Source organism: Triticum dicoccoides, chromosome 4A (assembly GCF_002162155.2).
Source record: "Triticum dicoccoides isolate Atlit2015 ecotype Zavitan chromosome 4A, WEW_v2.0, whole genome shotgun sequence".
Classification (NCBI taxonomy): domain Eukaryota; kingdom Viridiplantae; phylum Streptophyta; class Magnoliopsida; order Poales; family Poaceae; genus Triticum; species Triticum dicoccoides.
Window position 1 is genome coordinate 716,621,833 of NC_041386.1, and position 24,139 is coordinate 716,645,971.

The following is a 24,139-nucleotide window of genomic DNA, read 5'->3' on the forward strand; positions in this document are numbered from 1 at the left end:
GTTGTGGTTGGACTCGCCTCCGGCATTTATTTTGGAACGTCTAGCGGACGATGTAAGCGTTGGTTAATTTATATAAATAAAGCTGGTCATGATGTTCCCTAAGAAAAAAAAAGCGATGCGAAGACCGTCTGCGCACGCAGGAAAGATGGCCCCATTATAACCACGCGACACATGTGGCAAGCAATCGAACCAATTCAGAAAGGAAAAAGATGACCCGCATTCTGTTTGCTATCTCTAAATTACGTATATTTTGTTTCGGACATGGTCTTTAAGTTACGCGACGGATTTAAGATAAGACTGCCTTGTCAGCCAGGATAATGCTGCTCTTCTTATTTTTTGAGAGAGAGAGCATGTGCTGTGTGCGGCGAGAGGGGAGGGGAGGGAGGGAATCGGTGGATAGCGCGCGGCGACCGGGGGCCGGGCGCGGGAGATCCGTGAAACCGGGCACGGGAACCACGTCCACTCGTTCCGGGCCGCCTCCGCCTCTGTTTCTTTGGCCTCTCGCTTCCACTCCACTCCGCTCTCCTCGCGCCGCGCCCATCCCGACGCCACCGCCCCCCTAGAAAACAAACACCGACGGAAGCGATCGCCGCCCACCACCTGTTCGGCGGATTGACACCCATGGCCTCGCTCGACCCCTCGCTCGCCGCCGCTGCCAGGCCGCGCCTCGCCGCTCCCCCGCCGTCCTCCGCGGGCGCGCTGCTGCTGCCGCGGAGCGGCGCCCTTCTCACGCGGGGACGGAGGCGGAGCGGCAGGTTCTCGTGCCGCGCCGGATCCGCCGCCTCGGAGATGTAATGCCTCCTGCCTCTTTTTTCCCCCTCTATTAATCTGTCAGTTTGCTTTGGTAAGGCTCTCGTGGGGATGAGACGGGGGACGGACTTATCCTCTCCTTGTAGTAGCTACTACATAATGACGATTGCACTGGTTCCTCGATCACGCCTCGTGATTGGGAGGGGGAGGCCCATCACCATCACTTTCCTAGCTGAACAATGATGGTTGCGCTCTGCAGCCGTAGGTCCATCTAAACCGGCTTTGCCATTCATGATGACACTGATGGCAGGGGTCAGTCAACCACCGATCCAGGGGTGAATTAAATGCAGTTCCATACAAACTCAGGCAAGAAATTCAGTGTTTCGAAAACTGGCATCCAAGATACTCCCTCCGTTCCAAAATAGATGACTTAACTTTGTACTATTAACTTTAGTACAAAGTTGGGTCATCTATTTTAGAACGGAGGGAGTACTTCCCATTATAGCACTTTAGATGCTGACTGAATCTGATGCACTGGACCCATGTTCAGTGCCATCCCCTGTCACCGTCAGGCAGGTCACTCTTAATTCATCACCGTGCTGTTTTTTTTCTTCTCCCTTCACAATGCTTATATGCCTATCTGGCATATGGTACTGAGTGAGGTCGACAAACTGAAACAGCTCATTCCACAATGTCCTCTGCACAAATGCAGCTGTGCAGTTTATTACCCATTTCCATTTTCTGGACAATTTGACTATCACAGCTTATACGGTTTGCTGTTTTACTGCAGAACAAAGGAGAAAAACAGAGCAGACCCTTCAAACTCGGGTTCGGTGCTGCTCCGGGTTTCTTTAGAGCACCAGGTTAAGTACGGGGAGCATGTTGGTATCATAGGTTCGGCAAAGGAGCTTGGGGCATGGAAGCAACATGTCGAACTGGATTGGACAGCGGATGGCTGGGTCTGCCAGCTGGAGCTCCCCGGCGAAGCAGCTGTGGAGTTCAAGTTTGTAATAGTTTCAAAAGGAGGAAATGAGAAGAAATGGGAGGGTGGTGACAACCGTACCATTCAGCTGCCAAAAGGTGGTACACTTGATATAGTGTGCAACTGGGATAAGACAGAAGAGCCTTTAGGTCCTTCGGGGACATCAAAGGTTGACAGGGCACCCAAACATGTTGTTCCACAAACGGCTGGAGACGTTTCAGCTGCCAATCTAGCACCGGGGACTGACTCGAGCTCGTTTGGTGGGCAATGGCAAGGTAGCGAAGCTGTTTTCATGAGGTCAAATGAGCATGGGAATAAGTCGAGTGACAGGAAGTGGGATACAGCTGGGCTTGGTGGAATGGCACTGAAATTGGTTGAGGGTGATAAATCGTCTAAGAACTGGTGGCAGAAGGTAAGTTGGCTTGATTTGTTTTTGACCCTGTCAAAAAGGTCTAGTATTCCATATTCTGTTACTTTAAAAGTGAAAGCTCAACACTGAAATTTAAATATCGACAGATGGAAGTGTATGGTACTTTCAGGACCCCACATGAGCGGATGCAACAATGTTGTATAGTTGCTAGTTATCTGTTTCCCTTTTGGTAATAGCTGTCATAACTGAAAGTATCTTTTGTGAACTTGTTTATGCCTCTAAGCACCTCCTGTAAGCACCTCCTGTAAGCACCTTGCACTGTACAAGGCCCAAGGCTCCCACGTTGGTTACTGCTTCTGTTTAAATATTTAACCTTCCTTTTATGAAACAAACAGAAAGATAACAGTCAGGGGGTGGCACAGTCCGCACCGTGTGACTTGATGCCTTTTTAGAAATATTACATTCAATGTAATGCTGAAATAGCTTCTTTTAATAAGTGTTCTTTCTTGCAGTTAGATCTTGTTCGCCGGCTTGTGTCAGAATCTGCTGATGATCAAAGTAGATTGGAGGCTCTCATATGCTCTGCTATTTATTTGAAGGTTTCCCCAATTGCACTTTACTATGCTATTTGTCATTATGTTTCTTGGAAAACTATTTTTCCCTTGTAAAAACATTCATGGAAACATATGATCTGCTATTTATTTAAATCTTTCTTGAATTGCAGTTTAATATGCTATTTGTCAGCATTTTCCTGGAAAACTAATTTTGTTTTGTAAATTATTGATCTGAAAACAGAGACTGATAAAAAGTATATTAATATATTTTTAATTGGTTCCCTCTATTGCAGTGGATTTATACAGGTCAGATATCTTGTTCCGAAGATGGCGGTCATTACCGACCCAACAAACATGCTGAGATATCGAGGCAAATTTTCCGTGAAATTGAAAAGATGTACTACACAAAAGGCATATCACCTGAGGTTTGCTCTTTCCGTTACAACTGTTAGATAACCATCAGCATCTATTCTAAGTATTTGACTATCTCTAATTTTGATCACTGTGCCTTTAGCTAAGTTGAACTAGTCTGACTTTGCTACTGTCACTTTGTTACTGTTATATAATTCTTTTGCTAACAATGTAATGCTTAAGGTTAATTAAATTTAAATGTGCAACCTAATACTTACTAATTATCAATTATTTATCACTTCCATATTTCCATGTACATTCGTGCAGGATGTGCTTGTGATTCGCAAGATTCATCCTTGTTTACCTTCGTTTAAGTCGGAGTTTACTGCCACTGTCCCTCTAACACGAATTCGTGATATTGCTCATCGCAATGACATCCCACATGAGCTCAAGGTGATGATCTCTTCCAAGAGTATAGAGTAACTTTCGATTGGATTATTTGCAACTCACTCCATCTTTTACTGTCAACAGCAAGAAATCAAGCATACCATACAAAACAAGCTTCACCGAAGTGCTGGCCCTGAGGATCTTGTTGCTACAGAAGCCATGCTTACTAGGATTACAAAGAATCCTGGAGAATACAATGGCGCTTTTGTCGAACAATTTCAAATATTTTATAGCGAACTAAAAGACTTCTTTAATGCCGGCAGGTTGTCTAATTCTTTATTTCCCATATTTTCTACTTCCAGAATATCTATTTGCTAAACTAAACTAATTCAACATGAAGCACAGTGGCTTCAATTGGAGCTAGTAAAAGATATCTTTATAATTTAAACTATATATTGACCCTACCTGCTTTGATGTGCAAGTAAGAATCTAGAATACTAAATGTTAGTACTTGAGTAATGTATATTAGATGTGTAGTATGTACTGCTAGAGTGCTAGTTTTCACACAACCTTGAAGCTAAAAGAGACAATTCGATGAACAATTATAAAAGCAGCCCCTTCACTGAGCATCAAATGTTTTCTGTAGCAATGAACACTTATCTGATGGTCATCAAATGGTTCTGTATAGGAATGATAAAATAAAATTCATTTTAATGCATGATATGTAACATGGTATTTGGCAATTCTGCAGCCTGTTTGAACAACTGGAATCCATCAAGGAATCTTTGAATGATTCTGGCTTAGAAGCACTGTCATCATTTGTCAAAACCAAACAGGTAAATTTTACTAAAAACAGTGATTTTTCGTTCTTTCATATTTCTGCGTGTTATACAAGCTAATACTGGTACTTCACAGTTTTCTATAATTCAGGCACATTTCTATGCTTTCTTTTTAAATTCAAACATTTCTGCCCTCTGATCATTTAATATAAACAAGCAAACAGCGTTTAGAAATGTGATTTATGTTACCAAGTTCTGCATGACGTCATTCTATATGTTTGCAATTGTATAGGAAGCATCTAACTCCAGCTTGTTTCAGTGCCGTTCACGATGCACTGCAGTCTTGTGAATCTGAATACCTTCATAAAATATGATGCTTACATCTGCGTACTCAGTAATAGACTGTCCTTACTAGCTTATTGTGTGTCATGGTAGTCCACTTTCTACCATTTCAGTTGTAGAATTGTAGAATGGACCCATTGCTTCAGTTATCATGCATCATTCGTATATTGTCTTATGGAAGTTCTTTTGTCGAGTATTTTCAGAGTTTGGACCAAGTGGATGCTGCGAACATTCAAGTTGTGATGAAGACCTTGCAGTCATTGTCTTCATTGAGATCAGTTCTAATGAAGGGCCTTGAAAGTGGCCTTAGAAATGATGCGACTGATGCCGGTATAGCAATGCGACAAAAGGTTATTTGACCGAAACACAACTCAGAAAGTTTATTCAAATTTGCTGCATACATTTTCAGTTATATTTACTTATTGAAGTTCTGCAGTGGCGCCTTTGTGAGATTGGTCTTGAGGATTATTCGTTTGTTTTGTTAAGCAGGTAATGAATTCATTAGCTTAAACCAAATTTTGCGCTTCTTACAAATTATATGATGTTTTTTCAATGCAACGTTATTAATTTGGTCTTCTTCAGTTATAGAGCAATTTGCAGAACTGTAGAATAAAGGGCTATCTGTATCATTGAGCTACAAGTCACAGAACAATTTTGCAGCACTGTAGAATAAAGGGCTATTTGTATCATCAAGCTGCAAGTTGTATCGTGTATCATAACTCGCAACTGTTCTGACCATCCTGACAACCATCGCCCACACGCCACCCTTTCAAGCGTTGTCTTCAATTGCTACACCTAGCCACGTCCTCAGGCCCCTCCTACCCCATGCACCAATGTAGTCCTGGGCCAGGGGCACACCAAATTTAAGGACCAAGCCCACCTACTCTTCTTAGGAAACCATTCGCTTCATTCCCACCTCTCATACCCTACCCACGCAAATGAAAGGTACACCCTGAGCGCACCTACCCCATGAGGGAGGATGTCTTACTGGCATTCCTGGAGGGAGAATGCAAGGTTCTGGAATTGCTGGTCCAGTAGTACAGAATGCTAGCGATTCTGCCATTGCCACCCTGTATTCCATCTCGAGGTTGCGCTGTATTTCCAGGAGGGAGGAGAATAGGAGATGTTGTGGGCTTGTTTCTGGGTGTAACATATCATCACCTGCTTATTGAACTAGAGCAGATGGCAGTACATGGTAGCATGTCAGGCACCTGTCCAGCTTAGCTAGACATGCACAATACTTCAAGGGCACGCTGGAGATCGAGTTGGCTTATGTAAGTTAGTTCAGAATATGGTTAATCTGATTAGCTATCATATCTCTGAGCTAGATATGGTCGTTAGCAGCACCAACTTAAAGACGTTGTCATCAGCTGATTGCTTGGTAAGAAATAATCAAATTCCCTTTTGGTGAACCAAAGTTAACAGAGTCCGCTGTTACAGCCAGGAACAAGTCCTGCCGTTGCTGGGACAGCGACACCTTGCGTACACCACGTTGTTATCCGATGTGATCAAAGCCTGAGATCCTCATTCTTCCCTGCTGTCGACCCCCTTCCACTAAAGCTATAACACTCTCTATATAGAAATAAAATAACCCAACGCTTCTGATTCATTTTAGTATAAGGTACGCTGGTAGGTAATCAACATATTGTCTTGTACTTTGTTTAGCTCACTTATGTAGTTATGTTAATAGATAAATAACACTGTCACTAATGTCTTGTATGCTGGAACGGTACCAACTGCTGCTAATTTATTTTGTAAGTTGTTTGAGTTTATTTGCCTGGCTATGTTAACATTTTGAGTTGACAGTATAAAGGATCTACCAAATTAAACTTAGATTCTTCTTCTGGAGATACATTGAGTTTATTTGCTTTGCTCTTGTGCCATAACAGATATATCAATGGTCTTGAAGCTTCAGGGGGATCAGCTTCACTTGCACAATGTGTGGCTGGAAATACAAGTGTATGGGACGATGCCCTTGATGCCCTTATTATTGGCGTCAATCAAGTTAGCTTTTCAGGTTGGAAGCCAGAGGAATGCATTGCTATAGGGAATGAGCTTCTTTCTTGGAAGAAGGAAGGTCTATGTGAAAGTGAAGGTGCCCTTTTCTTCTTTAACATCTATCGTGATGTTTCACCCTTTGTATGTTCCTGTTATAGTTAGGAGTGCCCTGAAAGCATGTCATGTTTATAGGCAGTGAAGATGGCAAGTATATTTGGGCACTAAGACTTAAAGCCACACTTGATAGAGCAAGGAGATTAACAGAAGAGTATTCTGAAGCACTTCTTTCTGTATTCCCTGAAAATGTCAAGGTGAGAGTTTTGCCCAGTGAATGTGTCCTCTGCCTACCGCTTGATGCATCAGAACTGCATGTTTTGTGCCTATACTGGTTTGTCAGACCACCTGATTAGAATGTTAGTCATGGACTAATGGGTAATTCAGGTTAGAGAAAATTTTAATTCCTTGAGTATTTGGTTTCTGGAACCACCCCATCATGAGATTACTATCTCTTGATTTTGGCGTGATGATCCCATTCCCCATTTTACTACTAACTTTATGCTTGTGGGGGATGAGCTGGAGCCATTCCTTCAACTAAACAAATGCACAAGAAAATGGTTGGCCAAACCAAACACCCTAACCTTTATATACATTATGTAGGAAAAACAATTGCTACCCAAAATATTGGCCATCTTTGTTGTGCCATCGATGTCCCTAATTTTTGCCTCCTGTTTTCGCTTTTGTTCTGTTTTTGCCGTTGACATTACTACATTTGTTAGCGTGACCACTACTTCCTTGCCAGTCTTTTCCAAAAAGAATGCCACTTAAGGAAGTTGCATCCATGACACACTCCAACTAACTGAGCTTGTAAATTTTGGTGCTTCACCAATAGAAAAGTGGACTCTGTTATCACATATAGCACCTTAAACATTTTGTAACTGTCTGCTTCTGTAGGTCCTTGGGAATGCCCTTGGAATACCAGAGAACAGTGTGAGAACTTATACCGAGGCTGAAATTCGTGCTGGGTAATCCTTTTTTTCTCTTCCAAACCACAGTAGTTTATTGTTGCATATAATCCTGGCAATCCTAACTTCTTATGTACTTTCTAGTGTTATTTTTCAGGTCTCCAAACTTTGCACTGTACTTTTGAAAGCTGTTCGAGTAGTAATTGGATCGTCCGGCTGGGATGTTCTTGTTCCTGGAGTAGCCCATGGAGCTCTGATACAGGTATCTTCTAGAACTATGCAGGAAAGCAGAAAGATTCTTGCGATGAGCTTCCGTATGTTTTGCTGCCATGTTGGAAAATGCTACTGTTTTGAGGGGGGAAAAACCTGAACACTTATTTTGCAATGCAGCAGGTAGTTAGCTACTTACATACTATGATCCATGCCATTTGAAGATATCATTTGTGCTATGGGCCAGCTTGATGTGAATACTGTAGCCTTGCTGCAATTTAAAACCATCCAGCGGGGAGCCACCTGCTCTAGGCTAGTGCACTCCCAATCAGCTTCAGATGAGTTGCATGCACAAGCCACTTTGTCCTGTGCTGTGTAGAATGCCCACAAGTTGTTCAACATCACGGCTAGAACAGAAATATAACCAGTGTCAGTTGGGTGAACATTTCATATTTTTCAGAAGGGTGAATGTGTGGGAGCAAATTAAATCCCAGTCAGTCCCTTCAACCATAGTCGCATTTTGCGAAGAAAAATATATTTTTCATTGGCATACATAATACATTGGTTTGGTTTCATAAAAAAATAATTTGTGTAAGTTCTCGTAGACTTTATGCCTAATTTAATTAGGTTTGGGCCTGTGCCATGCGAGACATATTTGTGTGAGCACATGCTACATGATTTTTTGACATGACATCAGGTCAGATACTTGAATTCTGTATGGCCTCATGTCAAATTGATATCTAGTCTGGCCTAGAGATAAGCACAGGGATATGAAAATTAATTAGTAGTAACCAGCCAAATTAAACTTTGGTTTTGAATCTGATTGAACCAGTTTCTACTTGTTAAAAGCACCGAATATTACTCCTTAACAAATTTTGGAACCCCTTGCTATCCTTTCTGGCTGTATTACAGTCAAAACTCAGGCTTCTATTGCAATGGTTTGTTTAATTAGGTAGAAAGAATCATTCCTGGATCTTTGCCTTCATCCATCAAAGGACCTGTGGTTCTACTTGTAAATAAGGCAGATGGAGATGAAGAGGTATTTTTTGGAACATCAAAATTCTTGATTTACCGTTCCTGTCTCCCCAAATCACTTATACAGCCAGGGTTTGTTCTTTGTTTGACAGGTCAAAGCTGCTGGCGATAATATAGTGGGTGTTATTCTTCTACAAGAATTACCTCACCTATCACATCTTGGTGTTAGAGCTCGTCAAGTTAGTCTTGCTAAACCTGTTTTCTGATACCTTTACTGGCAACAGTTCCTGAAATATTGCAACTGCTGGCATGTTTACAGGAGCAAGTTGTATTTGTAACTTGTGAAGATGATGACAAGATTGCAGATATGAGGTTGCTCGAGGGAAAACATGTCAGGTTATGCTCTATTTTCATATGCATGGCTTTTTTGCTGTTTTCCATCAAATATTTGATTGAAGGTGGCATCAGTATAGAGTAGGGTCCAGGTTTTTCGTGTGTCTGTGGGAACTGGAAAATATTCACTTTGATTTATTACAGGTTGGGAGCATCATCCAGTGATGTTGAGTTGTCAGTTTCAGATGAAGAGGCCAGCGACATATCTTCAGAGGCATCCATTATACAGAAACCATCAAATGAGTTCTCTTCAGCATTGACTACAGACGAGTCGTCGCTTTTGTCTGAGGTATGTTATTAATACACATATAACAGACATCCCTGTCTCCTGTTCATTACATGTTACACTAGATGTTCCTAGTATCCTGCATATTTTTCCTGTTGCCCCTACTTATCCATTTTTTCTGCTCTCCATGGGACAACATTTCAGCCCAAAAGCTACACTTCAGGAGAAAATGGTAGTTCCAGTGTTCTGGAGCTTGCAGAAGCATCAATTGAATCGTCTGGTGCTAAAGCTAAAGCTTGTGGAACTCTTTCTGTGCTGGCCTCACTGTCAAATAAAGGTACATTTTTTTCAGTAAAATTCGTTAAAGTTGTGTCTATATTTGTTTTCCAACATTCTTGTGAATGGAAACTAACAAGTGTTGCAAGATCATAACTGCTAAGAGGTTTATAGGAAGTTAACAGTATTATTTTTAAAAAACCAGGCATTTTGAATAGTGAGATGCTCTTTAAATTTTCTCAGTGTCAAGTAAAGATTCAGACATTCAGTCAAGTTGCTTGAATAGCTGGGTATAATACATTTCTGCTCAAAAGCAGGGCATTTTGAATAGAGTGAGATGCTCTTCAACTTTCTTGGTGTCAACTGTTAAGTAAACATTCACTTTTGATTAGCTGGATATAGTACACTTCTGATTAAAAACTGGGAAGCTGAAAGTGCTTAACATAAACTAGTATATAAATTTAATTCCACATTTTCATATGAAAACAAAGTACACCCTGGTCTTTTGCTGCAAGTGCCATTGTTCTTCGGTATAATTTTGGTAGAATCTCAATACACCGATGGTAGATTATCTAATCCTGTACCTATCAAATATATTACTCATTTTACGTATACATAGTCAGTATGTATTGCTATCCATCAATCCATGGTAACCAGTGAGCATTTTTTTATGATGGAGGTTCTGCTAATGGTAACTATATGGTTAGGATTGTCGCCTAACATATCATAACTCATGTAATAGAAACATTTTCTCCTAATTATTTGTGCAAATAATTGTGATCTTATTTTTTTTCTATTTTGTCATTGGTTAGTTTACAATGATCAAGGAATTCCAGCAGCATTCAAAGTTCCTTCTGGGGCTGTGCTTCCATTTGGATCAATGGAGGATGCGCTCAAGAAAAGTGGATCACTGGAATCGTTTACAAGCCTTCTAGACAAGATTGAGACAGCTGAAATCGAAAATGGTGAACTCGACACCCTATCATCCGAGCTACAAGCAACAGTCTCGCTACTTTCACCAACCGAAGAAGCCATCAAATCCCTGAAAATAATCTTCCCCGAGGACGGCCGGCTGATCGTCAGGTCCAGCGCCAACGTGGAAGACCTGGCCGGGATGTCAGCTGCAGGGCTTTACGAGTCCATCCCCAATGTCAACCTCTCAGACCCAACCAACTTCGGGTCCGCGGTAGCGCGGGTCTGGGCCTCACTGTACACTCGGAGGGCCATCCTCAGCCGCCGGGTGGCTGGCGTGCCCCAGGGGGACGCCAAGATGGCCGTCCTGGTGCAGGAGATGCTGGAGCCGGAGCTCTCTTTCGTGCTTCACACCGTCAGTCCCTCAGACCACGACACCAGGGTCGTTGAGGCCGAGGTAGCTCCAGGGCTGGGCGAGACCCTTGCTGCAGGCACCCGTGGCACCCCGTGGCGTCTCTCGTGCGACAAGTTCGACACCGACGTCGCCACCCTGGCCTTCGCCAACTTCAGCGAGGAGATGAGGGTGCTTGGCTCAGGCCCCGCCGACGGCGAGGTGGTGAGGCTCACCGTCGACTACAGCACGAAGCCGCTCTCCGTGGACCGGACCTTCAGGCAGAAGTTCGGGCAGCGGCTCGCCGCCGTGGGGCAGTACCTGGAGCAGAGGTTCGGGAGCGCCCAGGACGTGGAGGGCTGCATGGTCGGGGAGGACATCTACATAGTGCAGAGCAGGCCACAGCCGCTGTAGAGTCGTCATCAGTAAAGTTCAGACGATCGAAGTTTTGTTAGGTGAATAAAAATTCGCCGAAAATCCTATGGGTTTTGTAATAATGCGCGTGGGGTAAAATAAATCGGGTATAAGTCCCCCGCCGGCGAAAACTGACTGATCTGAATAATGGGTCGAATTGTATTTAACTTTTTGGGATGTGAACAATGATTTTGTTGGAAAAGTAGGCAGTGTGAGTTCCTACTGTGGTCCAGGAGCAGAGCAGAGAAGGGCGTCAAAACTCTGGAATGGTGTGCCTGGGGTGCAGATTGCAGACTTTCGATTTTTGAAGTTGGAAATTTATTTGAAATGCCTTGAATTTTGGTCGAATAGTTCGCCTGCTATTTAAAAAAATGTTTGTTTTCTTTTTGTAGAGTAAACGTCTGTGGGGTTTCTCAGCCTAAAATTGCAGGTTTGTGCTCCATCGACGGTACTATACCTTTGTACATGCTCCAAAAGCAACATAGTTGATGGTACAATCCTACCCTACCTACTAGTAGTATTTTTGTTATAACTTGTTTTTCAAATTTAAATAAGTATTGGTAAACAAACGGACGACAAGATTGCCTATTTGAAATTAAGTAAAAATGTAGTGGCAAACGAACGGTCAAGAAGATCAGACCGCCACTTGTAGCCTCCTCCCTCCTAACGGCAAGTCTAACCGATCCCCTATAAATAAAGGAGGATCCGGCCGAGTAAACTCTTGGTGGAGTAAACCCATGGCAACTTGACTCGGCTGATCGAGCGCCGGGAATGGAGATCGTGAAGTCGTGGCCACGGTCATGTGGCGAGTCGTGCGCAGGAGGTTTTTTTTTTAAGTGCGCGGGAGGTAGGTGGAGAAGCTCACGCGCGAGCCCTACCTGTCAGCGAGAGAATGGGAGAGGGGCTGTGAGGCGAGGTGCGCTGCATTGGGATGCTGCTTCTTTAGGTGGGTTGGGCCCTTGGGGTCAGTTCTTTTACTGGCTTCTCGAATAAGCTACCCCGTTCCTAGCTTATTCTAGAAGTCCAATCAAATTTATTTATTTATTTCAAAAAAATCAATTTTTTTTTTAAATCTACTAATTAAGACTTGATTAGTAGCCTTCTAAATTTTTTTTTACTAGGCTTCTAGAATAAGCCGGGTAGAGGGCAGCTTATTCTAGAAGCCTAAAAAGGCCACCAAAAGAAACGTCCATTAATCTAGGTTAGTTAGGATTTTTTTATTTTATTTCCTTTCTGGTTCCTGTTTTCTCTCCAATTTCATTTCTGATTTTAATTACCATTTTATTTCAAAACAAACTTGTTCTATAGTCATTGAGAAGTGTTTACATAAGTTTAGACATTTATTCAGGGCCCTTTGGTAAACTATTTTCTGACCATATTTTTATATATCCTTGTTTGACATTTTTCCATTTGATTCATTTCCACTTACAAGTTGGGCTTCCTTTGTTATTTGAATTTCCTGAATTTTCCCATCCTGCCCATTTCAAATATTTGTTAATATTTTTTTCAAATTCTTTTAGCATTTTAATCACTTCCTTAACTTACCCCTTTAGAGTTCTTTTTTAACTTTTGAAAGTTTGAATTGGGGTTTCGACTATTGGTGTGGGCTTTATGGAACTATTTCCTTCTTTAGACAAGCACACGAGCTCACACTCAACATGTGGCTCAACTCTTAAGTTTTTGAATGATCCCTAATGGTTATTTGGGGTTTCTAATAATCCTCAAGGTTATTATTTGAGCCACACTTTTATTCAATTCAAACAAACACATATCCTAAGTTTAGATAATAGTAACCAATATCAAAAAATTTAAGAAAATTTGAATTCCCTTTAGAAAAACTTATGATATTACAATGTTATTTGTAGAAATTGACGAAAGCTTGGCCAACATTTTGGGTGATTCGTTTAGGCAAGCAAGTGCTCTTCGTTTTCTTCGTCTCACTAACATGCCAACTTATATGGAGTCCTTGTTACCTAACTTCTCAGCACCTTTCCGCCAATGATACTTATGTCCGGGGGCCAACGGTGAAGTTTAGTGTAGTTTGGGCCCGGGGGAGGGGGGCATGGCCTTCTGCCTTGGACATATCTATGAAGGAAAAACAAATAGAGGGCTTAGATTGAAGAAAAATTAGTCTCTCCCCTACAATTACCACCTTCTATTCCAACATTTTATCAATAAAGTGTCCTAGATCTACGTTCATGGTACGATTGTCATGATTTTTCGAGAGACTTGAGCAACCTTAGCAAATTATGTCGTTTTTATACCCCATGTGATGAGCTTCATTTTGATATTTATAATGTGGGAAAAGTTAGACTCCTAGAAGAGTTGAAGTATCTAGACTCAATGGGGAAAGTAAAGGATGTGAAGCAAATCAACTAGCGCATTTAACCAAAGTAAGGGAGCTTAGCATCTATAACCTTGAGAATATACACACGAAAGAAGAATCAAACAAAGCAAAAACGATAGAGACAATCTACTTTGAGAGGTTACATTAGATTGGGATACTAAGCGGTCTAATACCGAGCCTTGTGTCGAGCAATCATTCTTGAAAGCCTTCAACCACATAGATAACTTCAAGAGTTGTGCATTAATGGTCGGAGAGGCTCTTCTTGTCCAACATGGCTAGGTGATAAGTTCATTGTTGAATCTCTTCATTCTCTTCAGCTCATTGGTGTCGCTTGGTAATATTGAAGCATATTATCATAATGAAGGAGTTTTTTATAGAGCAAAGCTTTATTAGGATAATAGCTCTTGAACTTGTTGGCTTGGGAAGTTTTGAAAAGTGGATACCATCACATGACACTCATCATTTATTTTCCCTTTTGCAAGTACTGCTTATTAGAGACTGCCCTAAACTATTGGAGCTTCCATTTTCGAACCACATTGTTTGTTGGAAATATGCTCTAGAGGGAATAATAAATGTATTATTATATTTCCATGTTCATTATTAAGTTTATATTTATGTGCTATAGTTGTATTGGTTATTGAATATAATATCCAAAGGAAAAACCAAATGCATGGGTGGAAATGTAAATACCAATTGATCCTTAGTCTTGCCTCAGAGACTAGCTCATGTATTGACGATGATATTGTTTCCCTGATCATGAGCATTGTTAGGATGCTATCAATAAATGAGAACAACATCATCGTTGGAACAATGGAGTTGGATAGACCCAGCTTATGATGTTTTCTGACTATGGACCCAACATATGAATTACTGAGAGCTATTTTTGTTGTTATGTTATTGCTAATTTCATATAAAGTTTTCATGATTGCCTAGTTCCTTAGACCATGAGAATATTGTATATCAACATACCGTATAGTTACTTTGGGGTTACCGAATGTAACTTCGTAACTGGATGTGAATAAAGGTGACTTACGAGTATACTGGAAAAATATGTCTCAGTACCGATAGTTCAAGACCGGGATCCTCTCATGGTAGAGAGATACTCTCTAAGCCCACTTGGTCTTACTATATCTTTATCGTCTGGTCAGACACTGGTGACTATGATCACGGGATATCGGAACACAAACACGAGTAAAGAGAACAAATCCGATAACGAGAATAACCGGTATAGTGATCAAAGTATTGATAACTCCACTAAGTTTTACTCAACTCCTATTATATAATGGAGTAAATTTTTGTTTTTTCTAAACTTATGCAATTCTAGTGTACATTGCAACTACATATTAGCACACATATATAAAAATAAACATAAATATGAATGTTCAAGCAAATCACGAATATAGTTTATAAACTGAATTCAAAGTTTACAAACTAAATTATTCAAATCTGAACACACCAAATGGTCATATAACAAATAACATGTGATAGAACAACTAGAAAGCGCTATGACATTGCTAGTGATGCTCAATAAGATCAATGTGCCCCATGGTGGATAGATGCCATCCACAAGGTACTAACCAACAGAGTAGTTGTGCCCATTGACCGAGTAGTTGCAAGCAGTTTGGTTTCGGAGTGCCCATTGACCGAGTAGTTGCAAGCAGTTTGGTTTCGGAGCAAAGTAGTCTCTCATGATCTTGGCATGGCTCTCTGCTCAACCTCTTCAACTACAATTCAAACGGCTAGGTTCAATCCAAATGGTCGGTTCAAAAAGAAACGAACGAAAAAACTCATCTAGGCAATTCGTCGAACACTTGCGGTGCGGTGGTGATGCACCGGCCAGCCGCCGTCGTTTCGACCACAACGACGGGTGACGAAGCGTGAAAATGGCATTTCACCTCGATTCCGGCGACGGCGATGGTGGACAAACGGCCTGGGCGTCGGGCAGAAGGGTGGCGAGGGCCAAGGGAGGCAACATGGTAGCAACGGGGGTAGGGGGGGGCGGTCACCGGCGAAGAGGCAGTGGCGGGGGAGAGGCGACAAAAAGACGCGAGAGTTATGGTCCAAGCGGTATCGACGTAGTAAAAATAGGGGTGTGATAGGCGCCGGAGGATAATTTATCCTCCGCTAACGGCTATTGTGGATCGGCTAGGTGTGCATTAGAGAAGGATAACCGAATTTATCCTCCTCTAACGCCGGATAGGGGATCGGTTAGAGTTGCCCTAAGAACGTCTCACGACACTCCTCGAAAACTCTTTCGTATATCCGGGCGGGGCGGACAGTCCTGACACACGATCGGGCAGAAAAAACCCATCCAACAGGACTTTTCAAACCTGTCTGAAAATCAGACGGAGGTCCGGTAGGAAAACGTAGATCTTTCCTGACATGTCGGACCCGCCCTGTCCTACAGTCAACGGTCCTCTCGTCCATTGCATTGCACCTGGGCACGCAAACGAACCAAAATGAAAGACGCGGGACCACCGGCTGACCCGTGGGGCCCACAGGCAGTCGTCCGGTGCCTGACGTGCGGGCCCGGCGAGGGATGGCCCTCACGTGCCACTGCCACTTTCCCCGAGAGCAGATCCGCCTCCGCCCCCCCGACCCAATCCCAACCTCCCTCCCCACACTACGCGCACCCAAAACCCTGCTCCCCCGCCCGCTGACATCCATGGCCCACCGCGCCCCCGCCGCGCTCCTCCTCCTCCTCTTCCTGCTCGTCGCCGTCGCCGTCGCCGCGTCGGGGGAGGAGGGGCCAGGCTCGGCGTCGGAGGTGGTGGTCGAGCAGGAGGAGGCGGGGATGCTGGAGCAGCTCGCGCGGCTGGAGGCCGTCGCGGACTCGCTCGCCAGGTCCGTGCGCGCGCTGGAGGCCGCGCTCGCCAGATCCGCGGACCCGGGGCCGCTCCCGCCGGCGCGGTTGCATCAGCAGCTCGAGCAGGAGGAGGCGGTCTCCGACGCCGTGGCGGAGGAGGCGCCGGGCGGGGGCGGAGCGGGGCGGCGGGCCCCGCAGGGCGTGGCGGTGACCAAGCGCCGGCCTTTGTGGTCCGAGCGGTTCCTCTTCGCGGCGGCCGTGCGGCTCGGGGACGGCGCGCACGCCGCCGCCCAGGCCGCGCTGCCCTACGAGGACGCCGACGGCCTCACCAAGTACTTCGCCGTCGGCGACTCCCTCGGCCGCGTCTTCGTCTTCTCCGCCGCCGGCGACGCGCTGCTCGAGCTCGGCCTGCCGCCCCCGGGGGAGTCCTCCTCCTCCTCCCCGGTCACCGCCCTGCTCGCCTACCTCTCCCCGCGCCGCGCCGACTGCCTGCTCTTCGCGGGCCACGCGGACGGCTCCATCGCGGCGCACCGCCTCACCGAGTCCTCCCCGCACGGCGACGACTGGCTCACCCTCGCCGCGGCCTCCTCGCGGCTCCTCGTGCGCGGCCTCGACGGCGCCCCGGTCCTCCACCTCGAGGCGCACCACGCGGGCCGGTCCCGCTACGTGCTCTCCTGCGACGCGGGCCGCCGCATCCGCGTCTTCACCGAGAACGGCACGCTCTACGGAACCGCCATCGCCTCCTCCACGCCGCTCGCCTTCGTCAAGCAGCGCCTCCTCTTCCTCACCGAGGCCGGCGCAGCCTCGCTCGACCTCCGCTCCATGACCGTCCGGGAGACGCCCTGCGAGGGCCTCGCTGACGCGCTCAACGGCTCCCGCCCCAGGTCCTACTCCTTCGACCCTTCCGAGCGCTTCAAGGCCTACGGCTTCACCGACGCCGGCGACCTCGTGCACGTCCTGCTCATGGGCGACGTCGCCAACCTCAAGTGCCGGGTCCGGGCCGTCAAGAAGGCCGAGGTCGACAGCCCTGTCGCGATACAGACCATCAAAGGTTACCTCTTGGTGGCCAGCCAGGACAAGATCATGGTGTACAACACCTCATCTCAGTACTATGGGAGGGTCGGGGCGCCCCGGCCGCTGTTCACCACTGCCATTAGGGACATCAAGGCTGTGTTTGCGGGTTCTAGCGCCGTCATGTCAGCCGCACCAGCTGGGAAGCCTCTTATTGCCGCGGACCGTGAGAAGCTCGTCATCTTGGGGCTTGGGGATGGTTACATCGCCATCTACCGTTCCAACTTCCCGGTGTACAAGCCGGAGAGCAATGCTGTTGTGTGGAGTGGCCCGGCGCTGCTTTTCCTCCTGTTCTTGATTGGCATCTGGCAAGTCTATGTGAAGAAGAAGGATTCGTTGGGATGGACACCGGAGGAGACGTTTAACACCTCGGTCACAGCTCCTACAGGGAGCATCTTGAATCATCCAGCCAGTGAGCGAGCATTCGCAGATAGCACGACAAGAGCTGCTGATCGAAGCTATGTGGATGGCACGACCAGAGCCAGCGACAGAAGCTATGTGGACGCCACTGCGAGATCTACTGACCGAGCCTATGCTGAGGCTACCAGGGCTGTGGACCTACGCGGCGGGGCGTTGAGAAGTGCTCCGAGAAGGTATGTGTCCCCTACCAGGTATGCAGGGGCAGCCGGTATTCCGTATCGACCTGTTTCGGCCGAGCCCGGGCTTAGAGGAGCCACTCCAGAGCTGAAGTACCGAGGCCCAGGTATGGAGCCCCCTGGTTTCCCCAAGAAAAGGGAGACATTGTTCTCGAACAACCAAGCCGTAGTAGATGATCACGTCGAATGAGGCCGCCGGACTGTCGGTGCAGACAGCCGCCCCTAAATTTTGGTCTGGCTTGAAGTTCCCGCACCTAAGAGGGATATATGCCGCTGATCCACCCGCCTGTTGTTGTAAGTTGTAAAACTCAGGAAATGTTTGTATGGTACGAGTACATTATGGCCATTAGGATACCCGGCTGCAAATGGTGGAATAACGCGAAGACTATGGGTTGCATCTGTGCATTTTACAACTATCTATGGGTATAACCGTCCAGGCATGTTTACTTTGCTTTTCACCTTTAGCAATGTAAGGCAAGCACTCTAGTCTCAAGTTTTACAATGACCTCCAGTTGTGCTGGGATGCTTGGAGTCCCTCTACTTCTGAAGTGGTTTTCTAAGTAGCAGCATTAGATTCTCTTTTTATGGTAAATAGCAGCATTAGCTTCTCTTTTTATGGTAAATAGCAGCATTAGCTTCTCTTTTTATGGTAAGTAGCAGCATCAGATTCTCTTATGGTAAGCAGCAGCATTAGAGATGTCTTAGCTGCATGTGAAGATTTGCCTCAGCATTTAAACTAGGAAGAAGCAGTAGATTCAGTCAATTACATTAGCATTCTGGTAGCCATAGGCCACATATTCAATGTTGCTGAAGATGCGGGGGCATCATTTTTGTTCTTCTTCCAAGAACTTGCGAAGGCTCGCGATTTGCGCACTGTAAAAAGGTTGGTGCGTCACGTGCTGCATTCGAGCTTCCGTTTCCTGTCACTATCTAATCCCTGTTCTATTTTTTCTGCATCGATGTAAGGATGATCTGCTCACTTTCGTTGAAGATACTTTGGCAGTGCTTGATAGCGCCATTTACCAAATCTGTTGACATGGACATGGGGGTGCAGCTATCCAAATTTTCAGTTTTTTTCCCCTTGTCCTTTTCTCAGTCATTTGTGGCTCCTTCTATCTGCTTATCTGCTTCACATTTGGATGATAACAACGTTTTGTCTGCTTCATTCATATATGTATGCTCCCAAACGCACATAAATATCTTTCTTTTAGTGAAATGTACATAAATATCTTGTGACAACAAGGCCGGGTTCCGTCTGTGCACTTATCCATGGGTAGGTCTAAGTCATTTTTAATATGCTTTTCACCTTCAACTTTCGCCTTTAACGATGTAAGCACATTGCTATCAAGTTCATAATCACCTCCAACTTGCTGGGATGCCTGAGATTGCTTTGGAACTGAGTTTCTAAGCAGCGGCGTTGGGTGTCTGAGCTGCATGTGAAGATTTGCCTCAGCATACATTGTATAGAGGTTGCTTCACTTAATTCGGATCGGAGGGAGTAGAACCAGTAGATTCAGTCAATTACTTTTAACATTCTGGTAGCCACAGGCCATATGTTCAGTGTTGATGTGAAGATGCAGGGGTGTCTATTTTCTTCCAAGAACTTGCGATTTTTGATTTTTGTTTCGGGAACCTGTGACTGACTACTCAGGAAGGGCGCGGTTTGCCACGTCACGCGCTGCATCGAGCTTTCGTTTTCGGTCGCTATATAATCCTTGTTCATGATATTAGTTGGCATTAACGTGATTTTTGCTCTGTTTATATGTTCTTAGCATCTGGATGATAACAAACTTAGGAATCTGATGCCGCCATTTGCGGCTCAGGGACCTGATATGATGATCACCATTTTTATGCTTTGCTCCCAACTGTACATAAATATCTTGTGACAAGAATGTGACATGAGCTCTACATCCGCAGCAGGATAACGCAAAATCTCAAAAGGACATCACAGAAATCTGCATTCTAGATTGACATATACTAACCGTAGATAATGCAGGTAAACATATACTAGCTGCAAAGGAAAAGAATAATGCGCTGCGCTTCAAGTTTATATATGCTTGTGATGTATTAACCAGCCTATAATTAAAAAGAATTCATGAATTTTAAAAAAAGGTCATCAAGTATTAAGAAAATGTTCATTGCACTTCCAAAAAACAGTTCATCACACATTTAAAAATAATTTATTTTGTATTTTTAAAAATGTTCATAGACTAATTATGAAATAATTTATTTTGTATTTTTAAAAATGTTCATAGACTAATTAAAAGTGTTTTTAGAGTCTGTCAGACAACCTCTAGGCCACCCTGCACATGCATGAACAAGGCAGGAACGATCCTCTACAGCCATCGAACGCTCCCATCAGGATACATCCAAGCCGTTAATCCCGCTCTAGCCTAGAGGTCAAAAATGCATGAACCATACTGAAGTGCTTGCCTTGGTAAAGGATGCAGCGGGACGAGCCTATAGAAAATATCATGTTCAAGTAAGGCCGTGTATTAAAAAAGTGTTAATCATTTATTTAGAAAATGTTCATGCAATTAGAAAGAGCATTCATAGAATTAAAATAATGTGCGTCTATTTACCTAAAAAGACATGGAAAAACTGAAGCCAATAATGAGAAGTGAAAAATAAGAAGAAAAAAAAAATAAAAAATACAAAAAATACGGACAAATATAAATACATGATGAACAATACCCCAACACGGCAGGCAATTTTTTAAATATGCATGAAATATATTTTGAAGTACACGATGTAAACTTTTGAAGTGCGCGACCAACTGTTTTCATGTAGGGTAACCATTTTTTTAAAACATATTGAACATTTGTTTACAAAGTCCATGATGAACCTGTTAAAAACTACACTGAACATTTTTGAAAAACAACATGAACAAAAAAAAGAACCGGAAGAAAACAAAAAATAGAATAAAATGGAAAGCGAAAACTGGGTAAAAGGAACAAGCATAACAAGATTTTTTTTTTTTGAAACAAATCCTGATAGTAGCGGCTAGTAGGAGGAAGTAACACACAGAGAGAAAAAAAAACGCACCAAGTGTAGGTAGGATGAAACACACGGAAGGAACAGAGAAGGGGCAAATACACTCATGGTATATAAAGTTGTACGACATATGAAGTTTGGTGCCAAAGTTGAAAAATACGGAAAAGTGGTGCCAAAAGCTGTCCAAACATCCACGTACGGTCCAATTCTCGTCTTCAGCTATATACACCGTTCGCGTGGCTCCGGGCCCATTGACAGTGATGGTTGGGGCTGGAGCGTAGCTGCTTTGCAGAAAATCCTAAATTAGTACCAAATCTCATAAAAGGCCCCTGAAACGCCACCTATGCGTCTTTATGGCGGTTGGATCCCATCTATTGGGCGCACAGTACAAAGAAATACTCCCTCCGTTTCAGAATATACGTTGCATAAATATATGTGAAAGTCAAACACATACTATAAATATCTGTGGAAGTCAAACACATACTCCCTCCGTCCCAAAATAAGTGACTCAACTTTGTACAAGATTCTATAATAAAATATCAATATCCATAATATAAAATAAATAAAATATAAAAATACTTTTCATGATCGATCTAACTATACAAATTTGGTATTATAGATTTCAATTTTTGTTGTTGCAAAAACTAGGTAAAACATGCACAATTTTTACTTTTGGAAAAAGCAACACACTTTATATTTTGGAACGGAGGGACAATCCGTATGAAAAATGGTGCCCACACAATCGTGTTTGATGTCCATAAAGGATAACCAGACTCAATGTCTGGTAGCTGAACGCGCTCGTGGGGCTTAGATTGGCTGCAGTCACTAAGACCCATTTTTTACATGTTAGCTTATTTTATTTTCTTGTAATTTTGTAACACATTTGCAAACTATAATCACAACAAAAATTAAAACTTGGAATATTCGTGTTCATATATTTTAGAATGTGTTATAAAAAAGTGTTCATATATTTAATAAAAGTATTAACATAATTTTCATATATTTTAAATAACATATACATGTAATATTTGAAAAAGTATTCATATAACTAAAATAAATTTTAAGAAATAGAAATTTCAGTATAGGGGCTAACTAGGCTAGTAATTTTTTAACATATTTCCCTAATTTTGTTTTAAAAATAATTGTTTCGGCAAACACACAAAATTTATTAAAATGGATGATCACTTTATAAAACAACATACAATATTTATCTTATACTACATGAATATTTTATTAAAACTATGAACATTTTACAGGTTAACAAACTTTTGCAAAAATATTATAATCTAAACTGATATTTTCATTACATATATGTACACATTTTAAAATTATACAAAAGTTTTCATAATTCATAAACATTATTTTAATTATATGATTTTCTAGAATTACATGAATAATTATTTTAAAACAATAAGTTTTTTTTGACAAAAATTTAAAACAATAAGTGAAATATATGAATCTTCATGCCTCACGCAAATAAGGGCACCGGAGAGAAAAAGAAGCTTCGGCTGTGGCGCAAACCTCCCATCAACCACGGGACCCTGTAGTCAAGACCATCTCCAAAATGATGCCTCCAATGGTGATAGTAATTTTTCTAAGAGACCAAGAAGATGAATATTTAATAATTTTGAAGCTGTAAGTAAAGAATTGATCTGGGTCGTCCGTTCCTCGGATCTCCGGAGCACCCCTTGACTCTTGATGCTCGTCATTTTTCAGAGCCTGAACCTGAGCTCTTTCGGTGTACCGAGGCCAAACAGGAGAGCAACGACCGCGAAGAGCTCGGAGACGGGAGAGATTGACATCCTCTTGTTGTTGCAGAGGCTGGGGTAATTAATATCTTCGCGATATTAATATATTGTCTTTTTTAAAAGAAAATAGAGAGCTGGGAGACGGGAGAGGAGCGGGGCAGGAGAAGGTGTGGGACCGCCACAACAGCAGCTAACAGAAATTTCCTCCTGGCGATAGCGACGCGCGAGCTCCGACTAGCGCTCCTGTTATTGATGGTGGCGGATGAAAGGGCGTGAAGGAGAAAAGAGCCATGGAGAGGGGCGGTTTACAGTTTTCACTGTCAGATTTTGACCACCCTTGGTGAGAAAACGGGAGGCTGTGATCGACTGGGAGGAGAGGAGGTCAAATGGCCGAGAGTCCCAAAGCCATGATAATTAACCACCGGAATGAACCCATGGTTTACATATCTTTAGCTCGGGCCGAGGGAAGTAAAGTCGTACATACGCAGCACCCGATTGCTTGATTTCCCGTTTTAAAAGATAAACATTGCCTGATTCCCTGTAAAAAAACAGTCAGCTTACAACTTGTACCTACCACTCCTAAATTCAACTCTGTCGTTGCAATTAAGCTACTAGCAAGTAGTAGTTGGTTGGTTTTTATTAATTGATAATTATTAGATACCCTAAAACGAGTTCTATAAAAAAATCACTTGAGTCTATATATTTCATATTATTTGCACATATAATGTTATTTAACGTAAAAAGCTTATATTGCATAAGGGTTCCAACGATTTTTTGTCCGTAAAACTTATATTGTGGCATCTTAAAATAATTAATATGATATATTAAAAATAATAATAAGGTGTAATACATACGTATAAGAGGTATATTGAAAATGAGAGCACGTACCCCTAGGAGAATTCGTAAAACTGGTTAGATCTCGAAATGATCTTCCAGTTCTCGGGAGACCACGCAAAACTTTGTTTTCAGTGTAAGCCGAAAAGAAATGGTTGATTGGCCTTTGTATGGACACAAGGACCGCCGCATATTGGGCTAACAGAAGTTTGAACCCGGGTTCTGGGCTACTGCGGAATCAGTACTATATCTGGAGACTCTTTTCTTTGTTCTTGTTTCGTTATCTCTTGATCGTGGAACCCGTTCCCTCTTTTGGATTGTATAAAAAAAAAATACTATGTCTGCAGAAGTATTCTCTCTCTATCAAACTAAAAAATGCCGGTGAAAAAGAAACAAATGATAAATGCCATAAGTAAACCCGCTGCAGGCTCGCAACAAGTCGTAGCTCTAGCATGCAAAGATGAAATCATG

General features: G+C 43.3%; 2 protein-coding genes and 1 non-coding gene across 3 annotated transcripts; 2 read left to right on the forward strand and 1 right to left on the reverse strand.

Annotated features, from left to right (window-relative positions):
- Nucleotides 1–495: 495 nt before the first annotated feature.
- LOC119288124 (phosphoglucan, water dikinase, chloroplastic-like) lies at nucleotides 496–11,504 on the forward strand. The gene is made up of 19 exons (XM_037567750.1): nucleotides 496–791; nucleotides 1,541–2,144; nucleotides 2,615–2,701; nucleotides 2,950–3,081; nucleotides 3,335–3,460; nucleotides 3,539–3,717; nucleotides 4,146–4,230; nucleotides 4,719–4,865; nucleotides 4,952–5,004; nucleotides 6,405–6,610; nucleotides 6,706–6,824; nucleotides 7,465–7,535; nucleotides 7,620–7,737; nucleotides 8,638–8,724; nucleotides 8,813–8,899; nucleotides 8,980–9,056; nucleotides 9,198–9,342; nucleotides 9,484–9,616; nucleotides 10,368–11,504. The coding sequence occupies exons 1-19, from the start codon at nucleotides 622–624 to the stop codon at nucleotides 11,270–11,272; spliced, it is 3,531 nt and encodes a 1,176-aa protein (XP_037423647.1). The 5' UTR covers nucleotides 496–621; the 3' UTR covers nucleotides 11,273–11,504.
- Nucleotides 11,505–16,266: 4,762 nt separating this feature from the next.
- On the forward strand, nucleotides 16,267–18,585 carry LOC119288125 (uncharacterized membrane protein At1g75140-like). The gene has a single exon (XM_037567751.1). It carries the CDS (start codon nucleotides 16,285–16,287, stop codon nucleotides 18,280–18,282), a length of 1,998 nt encoding a protein of 665 aa, XP_037423648.1. The 5' UTR covers nucleotides 16,267–16,284; the 3' UTR covers nucleotides 18,283–18,585.
- Nucleotides 18,586–20,368: 1,783 nt separating this feature from the next.
- LOC119290410 lies at nucleotides 20,369–20,584 on the reverse strand. The gene has a single exon (XR_005141919.1). It is a non-coding gene; the product is annotated as a small nucleolar RNA U3 (small nucleolar RNA).
- Between the last annotated feature and the right edge of the window lie 3,555 nt (nucleotides 20,585–24,139).